We start from the raw sequence: 15,507 nt of genomic DNA, 5'->3' as shown, positions 1-15,507 counted from the left end.
TAATAAAAGTTATATAACTCACTTTATAAAAACTTTCATATTATGTGAACAATCAATTTACTATATTTTAAAGTTTTATTTTTTAAAAAAGAAGACCAACTAATACGAAATGGAGGAAGTAAAACTTATTGATTATGTGAGTTGTTCAAATATAAAATAACTAAAAAAAATGAGTTATCCATTGAATATCTCTTAAAATATGTGTGATACGTGCACAAATTTATTAGTGATATGAAATATGAATATGTTGCTAAAAATATATGAGTTATACAAAATAAATTATATACTACTACACAACTAGACGTGAGGATGTAGTATATGCTCGTTAATTGATATATATACCATACAACTAAAATCTTTTTTTTTTTAAAAAAAAATACACAGAGAAAGTTGTTATATGTACTTTCAAAATATATCATACAAAGTTGACATGTTTATAAAAAACGTTTGTCAGTCATAAAAAGTATCATTAGAAATTATTATTATTATTAAATATTGTCACACCCCTTTTTACCTACTTCAAAACGATTTATATTTTTTAGTTCGAAAGGGTTTTATTATTTAAGTGACAAGAAATGAAAATTTGTTTCGGAAAATGATTATTTACATTTTTTACTCAGAGTTGCCACTTGGTATAATCTAGTGTGCCAAGTCACCATTAGAAAATCCTTTTCAAAACCATTTGACTCTTTAAACTGGTTTGCTAACAGAGATTCCGGCTAAGGAATTCTGTTGACCGAGGGGAAGGTGTTAGGCACCTCTCGATCCCGTGGTTCAACCACGATCGCTTGGTAGAGTGTATCGACTATTTTTTTTTTCCACTAAGAAATGTATTAACCGCACAAGAAGCACGCAAAATAATCAAACAAAACAAAATAATCCGAAATGTAAAGTCCAGTCCAATTATTACAACCCGAAATAAAAAGGGACTGAAAGTAAACCCACGCTGATCCTAAACTAATGCTCTACCCGACGCCTCGGGCCTTCACCACGAACGTCCTCCGGGTACATGATACCTCGGGGCATTCCCCGGTAAATAAATATATACACATACTTCGGGGCATTCCCCGGCCAAATTATACAATTGAAGCTTTTCGTACGATAAAGTAAAACGAACCATTCACGCACATATTCAAATATTCCAATAAATCGTTATTTCTAAATTTGACTATCCGACCTACATTTGCCTATCCAAGTTCAACATATCACAATTCTATCGTGTTTAACATTATCCATGCATCAAAATTAATCAATATTCATTTCAGCCCATAACAGGTCTATTTCAGTTATTTGGAGGCTGGTTTTGCCAATTCTGGCGGCGGAAGAGCCCTTTCCGGCGAGCTTCAGGCGAAGACTCGCGGGTCTCTGATCTCTCTCTCGATTTCTTACTCGCTTCTCACCATCTCTCCATTCCTCTCAGATTTCTTCGCTACTCAATATCTTCTTCGATTTTCTATGATTTTCTTGCTCGATTATCTCACTTTCTCCATATTCCGATCTCAGAGCGTGTCTTCTTTTCCGATGAAATCAAATTCCGGTGAAGCGTCGGGGAGGGTGACTGTGACGTGTGGGTGTTCACCTTTGTCCACTGTGTTTTGGAATTCCTATCAGTGTGTGGCGTGCGATTTTGTGCGTGAATCCATTGTGTATGTGTGATAGTCAGTGATGGTATGCGAGTGTGTGCTCTGTGTGAGAAGAAGAAGAAGCCCAGGAAAATGGCGTGGGGTGAATTTTTTTGTGCCGGTGGGTATCTGTGCGTTGGTGAATATCAGTGAATATATGAGAGTGTGTGATATATGTGGTGAGGGTGGGGTAGTGGTGAGGTAGGTGGGGTCACTTGGGGTAGGGGGTAGGGTGTGATGTGGTTTTTGATTGGATGGGTTGTTAGGATAGGGTAGGTAGGTGTTGTTTTTTAATTGGAGGGATAAGGGTTAGATGTCTATTTTTGTTTGGGTAGGCTGCTAGGATAAGACAAAATTAGTTAGGGGATTATTATTTTTGTTATTTGTGGAGGGATTATCACACGGGTGAGGGTATACGGTAGGATAAGGTAAAAATGGGTAAAATGACATTGGGGAGGGACGAAATTAGGCGTCTATAAATATTATTAATTTTTTTATAATTAGATAATTTATAATGATTAGAGGTGATATAGTAAAATTACGATTGAAATAAAAAGTCACCAATTAATTTATTATTTTATATTCAATTTATTATTTTTATTAAATATTATTATTTTTTGTATAAATAGATGAGTTATAATGATTAATTAGGGGTGATATAGTAAAAATTACGATTGAAATAAAACGTCAATAATTAATTTATTATTAATTTTTTTATATACATAAATGAGTTAAAATAATTAATTAGGGGTGATATAGTAAAATTACGATTGAAGCGCCGGGCACAAGTAGGTATGTGGAGGAGCTGGCTTATCACTATAGATGTTTGCTTGTTTCATGTGCTGCTACCTTTGTCGATATCTCTACAATGATTGAGTTTCCACGTTTCATAAATAGATATTCTTGTATATGCGATTTGTTAATTAAGTTTAAACGTCACGAGTGAGAACTGTCGTAACTCTCTGAGGAACCGAGGAGAGAGATCAAACCTGCAAAGAGTTATTTCATATATTTACGCCTGAACGACGTTTCAGCACAGCTGCAAATGCTTTAGCAAATGGTATATATAAGGTAGCAAAACACGAGTCTACATTTTAAGGAAAAAAAAAAGTGTTAAAAGGCATATTTTGTGATTTGGAGTCTTGAGTATGTGCTTGGACTCTTGAAAAATGTTGACGATTGCATATTGGATCGATCTCTCAAAAGCAGCGTGGGCATCCCGGGTGCAGGCAGGGACAAAATATTTCAAGAATAACAGTAACACATATGGCCAATCTATGGATTTTTTTTGTCAAATTTCTGTCCGACCAGCGCTAAAGATTACATCTTTAATGAAAAAACAAAGAAACTGCTACCATGGAAATCAAAGTCATAAAGGCAGGAGGACATCCAGGGGACATCACCGACAAGCATCCAGCCCCCATCCTTATCCTTGTATGTGAGTACGTATTCAGATCCATGAAGCAAATCCTTCAATTTACTCTCACTTAACATTTCCTTCCCATGAGCTCCATATTGACCTGACATAACAGAAAAATATAGCAGTAACTCAGAATAAAAACTTCACTGTTTGAGCCTGCCAATCAAGACAATCGCGATAACTATGAATCGATCAGTCGGCGCTTCAAAATAGCTTACCAATAGTAAAACAGCTGAACATCTTTTCAAGAGCAGAAGAGAGCTCCTGGTATGCAGAATAGTTTCTTAGGTCCACTTTCCTCCAATATGGAGCACCATCCATAAATCAAACAATCATTAGATTAGACATTTTTATAATGATGTCCAAATATCTCACTTCTTCCTCCAAGCAGGAGCTACTCACTTGGTAGCAGGAGCACCACTGCCCGCACGGTTTGAAGTCTCATTCACAGCAGAATGCTTCTCTAAAACTGTAACCTGAGTATTTGCCTCTTTCAGTTTAGGTGGTTGCACACGTGAAGTCTCCTTTGTATCTATCACCTGTTGGGTTCATGAATGGAAAATGGAGAAGAAATGGTGGAGAGAAGGGAGACACTAATTTGGAAAGTGTATTCCCAAATTGGAAAGTTCACTCATTTCTTTCACATTGGTGATGCCTTGCCCTGTCGTCGTTCGATTCGGAAAATGAGATTTAATTTTTTTAGACAAAATTTATTTGGAACTTGTTTACAAGTGATACATGTACAAGTTCCTAGCTAGTTGAGAGCTAGTTTGTATATCTTTTAGGACTGAAAATTCCGTTTTGTAGTAGGATCAGATGGACATGTAGCTTTTTCCGATATCTCTGGGCTAATTGACGTCTGCTTTTGTTACAAGATAGTGCTGCTAGATGATTTTAAATTTTAGAAAAAGCTAAAGGAGTTACAGTCTAAATCCACAAATATGTTGGTTTTCATTTGTCATCACATTAATACGTTTACTAGTGATATAACAAGCATAACTCGAATATAATTTTTGACAATTGCAGGTGATCATGTGGTTGCTTAAGGCGGGGAGTTAGGATTAGAGATGGCAACAGCCAACTGGATGGCAGATAGCCCTATATGAAAGTAATAAATTAGAAGTTTTTGAAAGCTTAATGATGTAAAAGTAATTTGTTTGACTAGTTAAGTAATTTGTTTGACTAGTTTTGGTTCAACACAAAGATATTGAAATTTTGTGATCGTAAATTAAATATAAGGTAAATGACTTAAATGTCTATTAATTTTATGGTGTTAATGAAAAGATGATATTAAAGAGTTACTAAAAATAAAAAGAGATTTTTTTTGAAATAAATTATTTTCTCCGTCTCATATTATTTGATATGTTTGTTAGAATTCATATGTTTAAAGAATTAAGAAATAATTAAATGTTAGCCTTAATAATTTGATGAAAGAATTAATAGGATCATAAAAAAATTAAGTAATACTATGAAACCGAGGGAGTAAAAAGTACTAAATACTTATTCCCTCCATGCGCGAATTTATTTGTCATATTTGAATTGACATGGCTATTAATAAACTAATGGTAGTATAATAACTTTACCAAATCACTCATATTAATTGATGTTTAGTACTATTACTGTGATAAAATTTATCTATTGTTGACTTGACGGTTGACGCACATCTTAACAAACATTAATAATAAAGATAATTTTACTATATCACCCTTTAAATATAATAAATTAAATTCTTTAAAAGATATGACTATAATTAATAACTAAAAGAAAAATAAATACAAATAAGTAATTATGTATTAATTTTTCAAACTGTACATGTATTATATATCTATTTTTAATATTACTCATGATTCCATCCGACTTTGATGATTTGGCTTGTATATCCTACTAACCACCTCAGAAACCACCAACGCCTCCAAAACCACCAACGCCTCCAATACCGCCACCGCTGCTTATATGATGATCACCACCTACATCCTGATGATGGTGACCACCACCTACATGATGATGGTGGTGACCACCGTCTACATGGTGATGGTGACCGCCGTCACCATCATGATGGTGGTGACCATCGCCAATATGATGGTGATGATGGTCGCCGCCATCCCCTCCAGGGCCAGAGGTTTCAGAATCAGGCACATCCATTTCAGGTATATGAACATGGCCATCATGGGGTTTGTGCTGGCCATCGGAAGACTCTAAGCTACAACACGATCCCATCGCAATTCCTACAATGAAGAATATTAATTCTATTGATCAAAGAGGACTTGTGATATGCTACGTTATAGTACTTTGTTTCGTTTCTTTCTGTAGAGAGATATGACGAAGAATCTTATAGAATGACAAAGCTTTATATAGAGCTAACGTCCACCCCACCGACCTAAACACATGAAATGATTTTTTTTTTTTTTAAAAAAAACATAATAGTCACTTTGGTTTGATTATTAAAAATAAATCAAATAGAAAAAAAATTAAAATGATAAATTATATATTAAAATTTTATAATTCTATATATTCGATAAATTATTTGTTATAAGGAAATATTTTGTATTTTTTTTCATGAAAATTTATTTATCTCTAAATAGATAAATGAATTTTACACATTAAGTTCATTATTAAAAGAAAATCATGATTTCAAACTCATTTATTTAAAGAAAAAACTAACTATCTATCTATTTATCTATCTATCTATAGCTTATAGATTTTTAGATATTTTTTCATAATCCAAAAAAATTGTAGCCATCACAATATATAAGGTCAATAAAGGACTATAAATTGAAAGTGATGGGAGGATTTTTAAAAAAAAATTATAAGGAGAAAAAAAGAAAAAAGCTAAATTTCATTAATTTTTACAAGAATTAAACCAAACAACAACTACCAAACAGAAGAATATGAATTATATTTGATTTGTTTTATTTTCAGAATTCTACATTGATTAAACTGATTTGATTTTAATTTTAGCCTAAATTCAATTCTAATCGTACCATGAATACATATGCTGGGTTGTGTTTTATTTAATTTAAAATTTTAATTCTTATTAAAATTAGTCATAACTCACGTGCTCTATCTTTTAATTTAATGAGTTCTTAATTATTTCACATTTTCTGGAAGAGTAATTTTAAAATAATTAAAAGGATAATAATGGAAAGTAACCTACCATTTATTTCCTAAAAAATTTGTCTTAAGAACGTGTCATACCTCAACAATTCAATTATTTTGAAAATGAGGAAGTAATTTATAATCAATAATTTATCTATTTATATCTATATACTATATTAAAAGCTTGAATGACCTTAGAAATATTATTTGAAAATAAGAAAAATTAAGGAAGTTACAAAAGTTTAAAATCTAATAAAAATATAATCAATTGTTTTGTAAATATTTGACTTTAAAAATAAGAAAAGATTTTAAATATAGAAACAAAAAGAATAATCATACCACAAATATGTTCAAATTGATGCGTCTCTTTAGTCCTTAACAACAAGAGAAAATGGTACTGCATAGCAAACGTAAAAGTGATAATGATCCATCAACCACTTGAAACTTTTAATGGTAAAATATATATATATATATATATATATATATATATATATATATATATAAAATATATATATATATATACTAAAATACATGTCTATGTTTATATTATATATTAAAGTGCGAAGGATCTTCGAAAAATGATTTGACCTATTTACATTTCATTAAAAATCTCTGTAATAGATAAAATTATTTAATGTTAATTAATCAACTATTATACATGCAAGACACGTGTAATTAAACTAGTTTAATTAAATCTGTGCAATTTAAATACTTTTTAATTATGATAGAGGTTATACGTTATTATGTTGAGTAAATAATAGTAGATCTTTCCTTTAAATTAAATGATTTGTTTATTTTTCCTTATCCCTTTACGCATAATCGTTTTTTCATGTTTTTGACCATTTTATTTTCCAATTTAACTTAGTTTCCCTGAATTAGCTCATTCTTTTTGCCATATTCAATTGATTCGTACATCAAAAAATAAGTTGTTGTTTTTTTTGTTTGGGTGTTTTTTTTTTTTTTATTTTTTTTTTTTTATGCAAATGTTGCAATGTTTGAAACACGCACGGTGAATAATAAACAAAGATTCATCATGTTAAAATTTGCCAAACAAAGACGCAAACTTCGCAGAGATTGTCCATGCAATATAGGATATAGTAAAAAATAACTACTTACTAGTATTGTTGACTTTTGGATCAATATATATTATGTGTATTTGAAAATTTTGTAATAATATATAATTATAAGTATTTATCTATAAATGTAATATAGAGATGTGTGATTTGCTAACGTGGTGTCTTTGGATATTCTAATAATTATTAAAAACTATGATTTAATTTGATAAATTGGGTAAGAGTTGAGAAACGTTTGATTGTTTCACAAATTATTAATTTTTAATTAATATTTATAAATACAACTTAAATTTTCCAAATTATAATATTTTAACATAATGTCAAATCATAATGTGTAATCGTGTCAAATTATAGATAAGGTTGGTCATCCTCCTCCAATAAGATTTTATGGTGATATAGGAAACCTTATCTCCTATATTTTATTTTATATATGTGTGATCCTTTCGTGCTATTTTTGTGTTTTGTAATTGGTATGTTTGATATTGTTGTAAATAGAATAAATAATACTAATGGAAATGTGATATTGTTGTTAATAATAGTAATGGAAATGTAATAATTGAATGAATATTTATTTCAATATGCAATATATTTTTTTTGAAGCATTGAATATTCAAAGACGGCACGTTGGTTGTTTGGTCTCATTAATTCGTTTACTTCCTTCGTTTATTTCCACAAGTCAATAGGATATTATATGTGTGATCCATTCATATTGTCTTTTGTATTTTGTAATTGGAACGTCTGATATTCTTGTAATAATACGAATGGGAATGTGATAATTAAAGAATATTCAGTTCAACATGCCATATTTTTTTTCAAAGCATTGGATATTTCAAAATGGCATGTTAGGCGTTTGGCCTTATTCGTTTACTTTTCCACAACGTAACTTGGCGAACCACCATAGGATTTTAAACATATGATCCACTTGTATTATCTTTTGTGTTTTGTAATTGGAAAACGTTTGATATTCTTATGAATAACACTCATGGCAAATGTAATAATTGCATGAATATTATTCGTTTCAATACGTGATGTTTTTTTTCTAAAGCATTGGATATTTCAAAGACGCGTTTATTCATTTACTCCCTCCCTCCATTTCCACAACATGACTTGGCAACCCCCTATTTTCTAGAAATTAGTTATAATGATTATTGTTTTGAATTTTTAAGAGTAATTTAACGATAATTAAAAAGGGTAAAAATAAAAAGTACTTTCTCCATTTATAAAAGAGTGATTTATTTTTCTTTTTAATTCGTTTAAAAAAAAATGATCCTTTTTTTTTAGTAATTTTAAATTTTAATTTTTCACATGATATGTTTAAGACCACAAAATTAAAGAGTATTTTGGTACATTTGACATATCTTTAATTTAAGATCATAAGATTCAAAAGTCTTCTTTATTTTCTTAAATTTTGTGTCAAGTCAAATTATATCATTCTTTCTAAAACAGAGAGAGTTTAAAACTAATTTATATCTTACTTTTCTTTTTTAAATTGCTATACGTAAAACCTCGACAATTTACTTAATATGAAATAGAGGGAGTACTAATCTCAATGATACAATGAGGATTTTCATTAATTTTTTTCGTTGGTTGACTATTCTGTAGTAAAATCATATTATAACTTGTCATAATTTTCTATTTTTTTTTTTTTTTAAAATGTAAAACTAGATGACTAGACCCATAAGTTCACATTTTGCAAACAAAGACTCATTAATTTAAATTTTACGGAAAAAAGACTCATGTTCGACATGAAGAGATTGTTTATATCATGTAGAAGGATTATATTAAAATATAACTAGTTATTGTTATTATTGATTTATTTGATTAGTGAATCGTTGTAAAATTATGACATGTAATCGAAAATATTTATTTTAAATTAATGAGGCACAAAAATATGTTATTTACTTATTTGTTAATGTATCACCTCAGAATATTCCGATCTAATTTATGAACTATAATTTGCTCTTTTAGTAAAATTATTTAAGAGTTTGAGAAAGTTTTAATAATAGTATCACAACCTTTTGAGTTTTAATTAATGTTCATAAAAAAAAAAACTGCAATTTAAGATGCTCAAATTGCATATTCAAACAAATTTTAATCGAAAACTAATATGATACGAGTTGGAAAACAAATCTATTACATGGTGGTATAGGAACACTAAATCTTAACAACTAGAGGTAGGGTGGGCATAAAATATCAAAAACCGAATTACCGAATCGAACCAAAAAATTTGGTAATTTGATATTTGGGATGGTATTTGGGAGTAAAATTTTAAAATTATGGTATTTGGGTTCGGGATTGGTAAAAATTATTACTACTGTTTGGTACTTGGTATTTTTTGAATATTCAATAATAGTTAAGTGACCCATAGGTCACATACCTAGTCCACACTCCAAAGGCCACATACTTGTGTGAATATTGCTCAAGCAAACTTTGAACTATTAAACATAGACCTAAAGTAGACTCTTACGTTTACACAATAAACTTCCTTGCAACCAACATATGACAATTTTTGATGAAAATATCACGCTAAGACTGAAAATCAGGGCGCAGAAGGGAACAACAGAAAAGAAGTCTTCATGACATGATACATAACACCATTGTTGGTTGCATTTGCCCAACTCTAATATTCCTAACATAGATCGGAATATAGCTTTAACCAAGGGGACTTGGACAAGCCTTCTTAATCCTTGTGTTCACATGTCAACAACAGATGAAAATTATCGATAAACTCAGCACTTGGCAGACAACATAACATATATTGCTCTTCATCACATTTATAAGAAGTAATATTATGACTTCACATCACATTTATATCCAGTTCTTGTTATATCCAGTTTGATGTAAATGTTATTCGTGTTACATCCAGTTCTCCCCTTCTAGGAGCTTGATCAATATACTATAACATAAGTTTTAAGGTGTTTCATTAATTGAGCCACATATATCAACGTGTAACAAGATCAAACAAAATTAATTTTTCTGGTGTAAAACTTTGTATTCAGAGGAGTAAAACTACCAAACAAAATTAAATTTTTCTCAACACGTTGGTTGAAAATCACCACTACTATCACCAAATAGGATCGCTATAAGCATGTCCAACTTTAATATGGTAATTTCGAATTCCTTACCGAACCAAAATTTAATTTAGCGATTACCGAATTACGGAACCAAAGTTTAATGGTATGGTATTTGGTAGCTACTTTCATTTACCGATTACCGAACCTAAAATATGAAAATACCAAACCGAATACCGAACGCCCACCCCTAACTAGAGGAGTTCTGTCGATAATTCCAAAGTATAAAAAAAATGAGAAAACAAAAGAAAGTACTCAGAACCAGCACAGTGGTGTCGTGGTGTAGTTGGTTATCACGTCAGTCTAACACACTGAAGGTCTCCGGTTCGAGTCCGGGCGGCGCCATTTTCTCTTTTATTGTTCTTGTTTTTTTTTTTTTTGAACTTTCACAGTGTTCAACGTAGTGATTACTGCTTTGATTTTCTTCCCAGAAGGATGCTGCTGCTGTAGCAGCAACTTATGTCTCTTTCTCATGTTTAGGCAACCTAAGACATGACCAGTGGTGTGTTATTTGACATGCTAATTCAGAGCATCTAGCCGAATAAGCCAGAGGTTACAAAGGCCTATATTCATTTGTCGTTATCTAATAATGCATGAATTTATTGGTTCAATCGTTGATTTTCTCCTTCAGGATTTCAATGAGATGCTTGAATCTCAGGCAAGAAATTTTGTGGTTCGTGTGAAGGATCACTTTGAAACACTTCACAAAGAGCTCCGATTCGTCCGAACTTTCGTCATTTTTCCACCAGAGCAGCCAATAATGATGGGAAAATCGGATGATATGTCAGCAATGGAGCAGTATTGAAGCTACAGCAATGGAGGCAGGGTCTATCATTCGTCGTTTTCATAAAAGAGAAATGAATGAAATCTCTGCCAAAGAACTAGAACTTGAAGTTATTGGTTTGTTACAGTAGGTTGAAACCATAAAGCCAAAGAGATTTATCTCAACATTCAAAAGCTGCCAACAGAATCAATCATCCCACTGATTGATGTGTTGGGGTTTATAAATTCTCTGTTTGAGAATGTGCAACAGCTTTTATCCACTCCAAAATTGATTCAATTGCTCTTGTGAAACTTCAATTGCAGGAACTTGAGTTTTTTCAAATCATTTCTCAAGGATGTTGCAGATTATGACCATCTAGATGAGGATGCTGAGGAATGTCCTTAGCACACATATTATCCATTTAAACTACAGGATCGAGTACATCACCGATTCTCTTCTTGTAAAGCCTTCCTCTTTATGGCATTGTCTGTTAGACGATGTGATACTGGTGACTACTTTTGTTAAGACACGACTCTTGGAGAACCTTGACGAGAAGATGAGTTCTTTGAGAGACAATGAGTCTCCAAGTGCTTTTGCTCGAGTGGCATCCGAAGGGAACTCTTCATTATTTAATGAAGAATTAGATGGTTTCGGATGTGATGGACAAACCATAGTTGCAAAGCTAATTATGGGACCAGCAGAGCTCGACATCATTTCCGTTGTTGGTATGCCTGGTCTTGAGAAAGACAACACTTGCCAAGAAAGTGTTTAGTGATGAAAGTGTCTCTCTGAGCTTCCAGGTACGAGCTTGGTGCTGTGTATCTCAGTTATATCAAAAGAAAGAGTTGCTACCAAAAATATTGTGTCAATTTGTTGAGGAAACTTACAAGATCAGAAAAATGGATGAGCAAGAACTAGCTCATGAACTGAAAAGGAGATTACAGAGAAGGAGGTACCTCATTGTTACAGGCGACATATGGAAGACTGACGCGTGGGATGATTTGAAGATGTGTTCTACAGATGACAACAATGGAAGCAGAATTATCATGACAACCCCGCTCAACGAAGTTGCTATGGATGCTAAACAATGCAATGAACCCCATTATCTTAATTAGTTTTCTTAATGAACAAGAAAGATGGAATTTACTGCACCGGAAGTTGTTTCACGCGGAGGGCTGGCGTACTGAACTGTGCTGACAAATGGAAAAGAGATTCCAGATAGATGTCAGGGAATGCCTCTCTATATTGTTTTGGTAGCAGGAATTCTTGGCAAGATTGAGGTTTAAACCAAACAATGTGATAGGGGATAAAGCAAACAACTGGAATCGTGTGGCAGACGGTTTAAGTTCCAAGTTGGTTTGTTACACACGTTAGATTGAAGAACCAGTTCCCCTACATTCCCATAGTTACAATTTTGGTTTTGATGCCCATGATTGATGTTGGTCCTCCAGAAACTCCAATAATACATGAGCAATGCCGTCCACGAATTATTTGTGACAGGAGACAATTTGTACTATCAAGGCCTAGCGGGACAACTATGCACTCTCTGATATTCCATGCTGCAAGATGTGCCTTTCGAGGTGAGGCAATCAACATATCATTTGTTTGCCACAACTTCAAGTTGCTGAAAGTGTTGGATTTAGAGTACATTAACATAGGTAACCGGTTTGCTGAGGAAATGTCATCGCTAGTCCATTTAGAATTCTTGGCAGCTCGAGATGGAATGCAATCAATTCCATCATTAATTGTCAATCTTGAGAAACTAAAGACAAGTGAAATTTCTGCGATTAGTGCATTTCAGAACATTCTAGGGTGATCAGTAGGATGTGAATGGTGTGGAAATCCCCTCTTGTTTTAGTTACAACACTTCATTACTTGTTTTGGTTACAACACTTCATTACAGATGATTCAGGTACAGTGGTGCAGTTCATTACAGATGATTCAGGTACAGTGGTGCAGCTCATCTGCTGCTGAATCAACCACTGAAATCAAAGACATGGAAGTCGATGAGATGGAAAATTTCAACTTCAGCACTAACCACCAGACTGGGATTCCTCTGCACAGCTATTACTACTTGTCCATTCTTGAACTACACTGTGGACTACATATAAAGTACTAGTAGACAAATTAGATTTTCAAAACATAATTATTAAGATTAGTTTAGTTACATAACCCATGAGAAATGTTTGATGAAGAGAACAAACTAAAATAAAAGGTTAGGCGATGGAACAAAATACTCCCCTCTTTTTCTTTTTATTTGCTCTTTTTGATTTGGACCCACTCTTTAATAAAGTTCTCACTCCTAAAAAAAATTTAAAATAATTTTTCTAATATATTCTTAATTAAATTTTATATCTTTTTCCAAATTCTTGATAACTTAAACAAGGATATAATAGGAAAATACTGATCAAATTATCCTAAAAAAATTGAAGGAACAAATAACCTAAAAGAGCAAATAAAAAAAGGAATAGAGGGAGTAACACATTTAATTAAAAATTAAATATTTTAGGTCAAAAATATGGTGTAATTAATACAGCAGTAATGAAATATCTCAGGGAATATGACCCATCACACAAGGGGAACTTTTTGAATTATTAATCAAAAAGTCGTAAACTAAACTAGTATATGATTAGAAAAAAAACTTTACAAAGTATGATTTCTTTCCATTCAGATATTTAAACACCGATTTTACTTTATTTAAGTGTCGCCATATTTATTTACTTTTTATGTGCATTGCAAGCAATTGAAAATTCACAAAATAAAGTATTCTAGTTTTCCACAACTATCAACAACGTAACACTGCAGATCTTTGTCATAAAAATTATAACTAAAATTCAACAGATTAAAAAGGACACAAAATACATGCCTTAGTAAAAAAGTAAAAGGCATGACAATTGACATGGTACTAATTAGCACTGTGATGATAAAAATTACTAGTGCTGTCTATCTGATTTCATATATACACTGCTACAACTAGTTACTACTATTTACAAGACAAATTAACATGGGCTAAATTGATCCTATATCATCCTCCACAACCACCACCACCGCAATCGCAACCGCCGCTGCCACAACCACCGCCTCCGCAATCGCAACCAGTACTAGCTGCCATTCCTACATACACGATACTTCCAGTATTTAAGTCTCCGCGGTTCCATGATCTATTTCCTTTTGCTGTTGATGAATACACATATTTCTTCTGGGCTTTCGCTACGTTGACTTTGTCGTTTTTCTGAGCTTTAACTGCGTTGACCTTGTTATTTTTGGTTGCTGACTTTTTGCTAACACACGATCCCATCACTACGATGAATTGAACAAGGAATAAAACGGATTGATGATATGAATTTTTGGGAATTAATTTTGTTTCTCTGTGTTGACAAAACGATACAAAAATCTTGAAGAATGAACAAAGTTATATAAGTATAATATAGGTGGGGAATAGAGATAAAGTCGGCAACGAATCTTCCTCCGACGGAAATATAGTTACGTTAGGATATATGCGTAGCTTTTGAGATTTGTAATTGGGACGTTTGAAATTCTTCTATTTACTGTTGTCATGGTAAGAATTTACCTAATCCAAAAATTAATCAGAGTATAATTTGATTCAGATTTCTCTGTTAATTTTTGACTGTTTGTGTGTCATTACTTCTACAAAAAAATAATTAATGCTCAGAATAAAATTTAAAAAAATCAATTAATTTTCTTTTAATTTTTTAAAAATGGATAATTAGTATTTAAAATAATTATTTTTAGTATAATTATTTTTTAACAATGAAGGAATATTCGTTTTACTAAGACACAAGATTTTTTAAAGCATTGAATATTTTAAGATGGTACATTAGGCAAGCAAAAATTTACTCAAACTCAATATTTATACTAAACTGCTAATACTCTTTTTATTTTGACATGTTTATTTTTTGCACATTTTTTAATAAGAAATTGATAAGAAATACAAATGACTAATATGATCCTATTAAACTCATATTACATATTATCATTAATCAATTATTCTTTTGGGCAAATACCCCCCAAATCTTTACCCCAAATATTTGATTCTATATCATATATATCTCTCATTCTATATTTATTTCAAAATTGTTTAATGGAATGGTTAGTTATAATTAATGAGACATTCCTCCGCTTTCAGGTGAAAGTGAAGATAAAAAACAAGAATCGATCGTTCAAGTATTCCAAATTGAATGGCAAAATGACAGGAAGAGGGACATATAGATGGGGTATAGATCCATCTATATTGAATTACGGATTCCGAAATGATAAAATCAATTTTGATTGGATAAATAATGGTCGCCTATAGAAGATGGTTAAGAAAATCAAAGAGGAGAAAATACGTTTTCGAGATAGGAATCGGTATCTAATGAATTCAATGGTTCCAGTATAAATGAAAGAAAAAGAAGAAGGAATGACATCACAACGAGATCCTAATCTCAAAACAAAAAGAAAG

At 31.8% G+C, this 15,507-nt stretch overlaps 2 protein-coding genes, 1 long non-coding RNA gene and 1 other non-coding gene across 4 annotated transcripts; 3 read left to right on the top strand and 1 right to left on the bottom strand.

Moving 5' to 3' along the window:
• Positions 1 to 2,889: 2,889 nt before the first annotated feature.
• Positions 2,890 to 4,090, bottom strand: LOC107873308 (auxin-responsive protein IAA8). The gene is made up of 2 exons (XM_016720105.2): positions 3,261 to 4,090; positions 2,890 to 3,142 (listed from the first exon to the last, which is right to left on the bottom strand). The coding sequence occupies exons 1-2, from the start codon at positions 3,361 to 3,363 to the stop codon at positions 2,943 to 2,945; spliced, it is 303 nt and encodes a 100-aa protein (XP_016575591.2). The 5' UTR covers positions 3,364 to 4,090; the 3' UTR covers positions 2,890 to 2,942.
• LOC124887008 lies at positions 2,928 to 4,299 on the top strand. Its single transcript, XR_007044454.1, has 2 exons — positions 2,928 to 3,064; positions 4,069 to 4,299. It is a non-coding gene; the product is annotated as an uncharacterized LOC124887008 (long non-coding RNA).
• Positions 4,300 to 10,553: 6,254 nt separating this feature from the next.
• On the top strand, positions 10,554 to 10,627 carry TRNAV-AAC. Its single transcript has one exon. It is a non-coding gene; the product is annotated as a tRNA-Val (tRNA).
• Positions 10,628 to 11,944: 1,317 nt separating this feature from the next.
• On the top strand, positions 11,945 to 12,861 carry LOC124897587 (putative late blight resistance protein homolog R1B-12). The gene is made up of 3 exons (XM_047410527.1): positions 11,945 to 12,112; positions 12,306 to 12,397; positions 12,546 to 12,861. Exons 1-3 carry the CDS (start codon positions 11,945 to 11,947, stop codon positions 12,859 to 12,861), a joined length of 576 nt encoding a protein of 191 aa, XP_047266483.1.
• The last annotated feature ends 2,646 nt before the right edge of the window (positions 12,862 to 15,507 follow it).

This window comes from Capsicum annuum, chromosome 1, assembly GCF_002878395.1.
Source record: "Capsicum annuum cultivar UCD-10X-F1 chromosome 1, UCD10Xv1.1, whole genome shotgun sequence".
Classification (NCBI taxonomy): domain Eukaryota; kingdom Viridiplantae; phylum Streptophyta; class Magnoliopsida; order Solanales; family Solanaceae; genus Capsicum; species Capsicum annuum.
Note: the sequence above shows the minus strand (reverse complement) of the source record. Positions and strands in the feature narration are given on the sequence as shown.

Excerpts from the sequence above, each read along its gene's own strand:
- LOC124897587 (XM_047410527.1), top strand. The coding sequence starts at position 11,945 with ATGGATGAGCAAGAACTAGCTCATGAACTGAAAAGGAGATTACAGAGA. Across the intron at positions 12,113-12,305 it reads TGACAACCCCGCTCAACGAA|GAATTCTTGGCAAGATTGAG; the intron begins GTTGCTATGGAT and ends TTTTGGTAGCAG. Across the intron at positions 12,398-12,545 it reads GCAGACGGTTTAAGTTCCAA|GAGACAATTTGTACTATCAA; the intron begins GTTGGTTTGTTA and ends TATTTGTGACAG.
- LOC107873308 (XM_016720105.2), bottom strand. The coding sequence starts at position 3,363 with ATGGATGGTGCTCCATATTGGAGGAAAGTGGACCTAAGAAACTATTCT. Across the intron at positions 3,143-3,260 it reads GTTCAGCTGTTTTACTATTG|GTCAATATGGAGCTCATGGG; the intron begins GTAAGCTATTTT and ends CTGTTATGTCAG.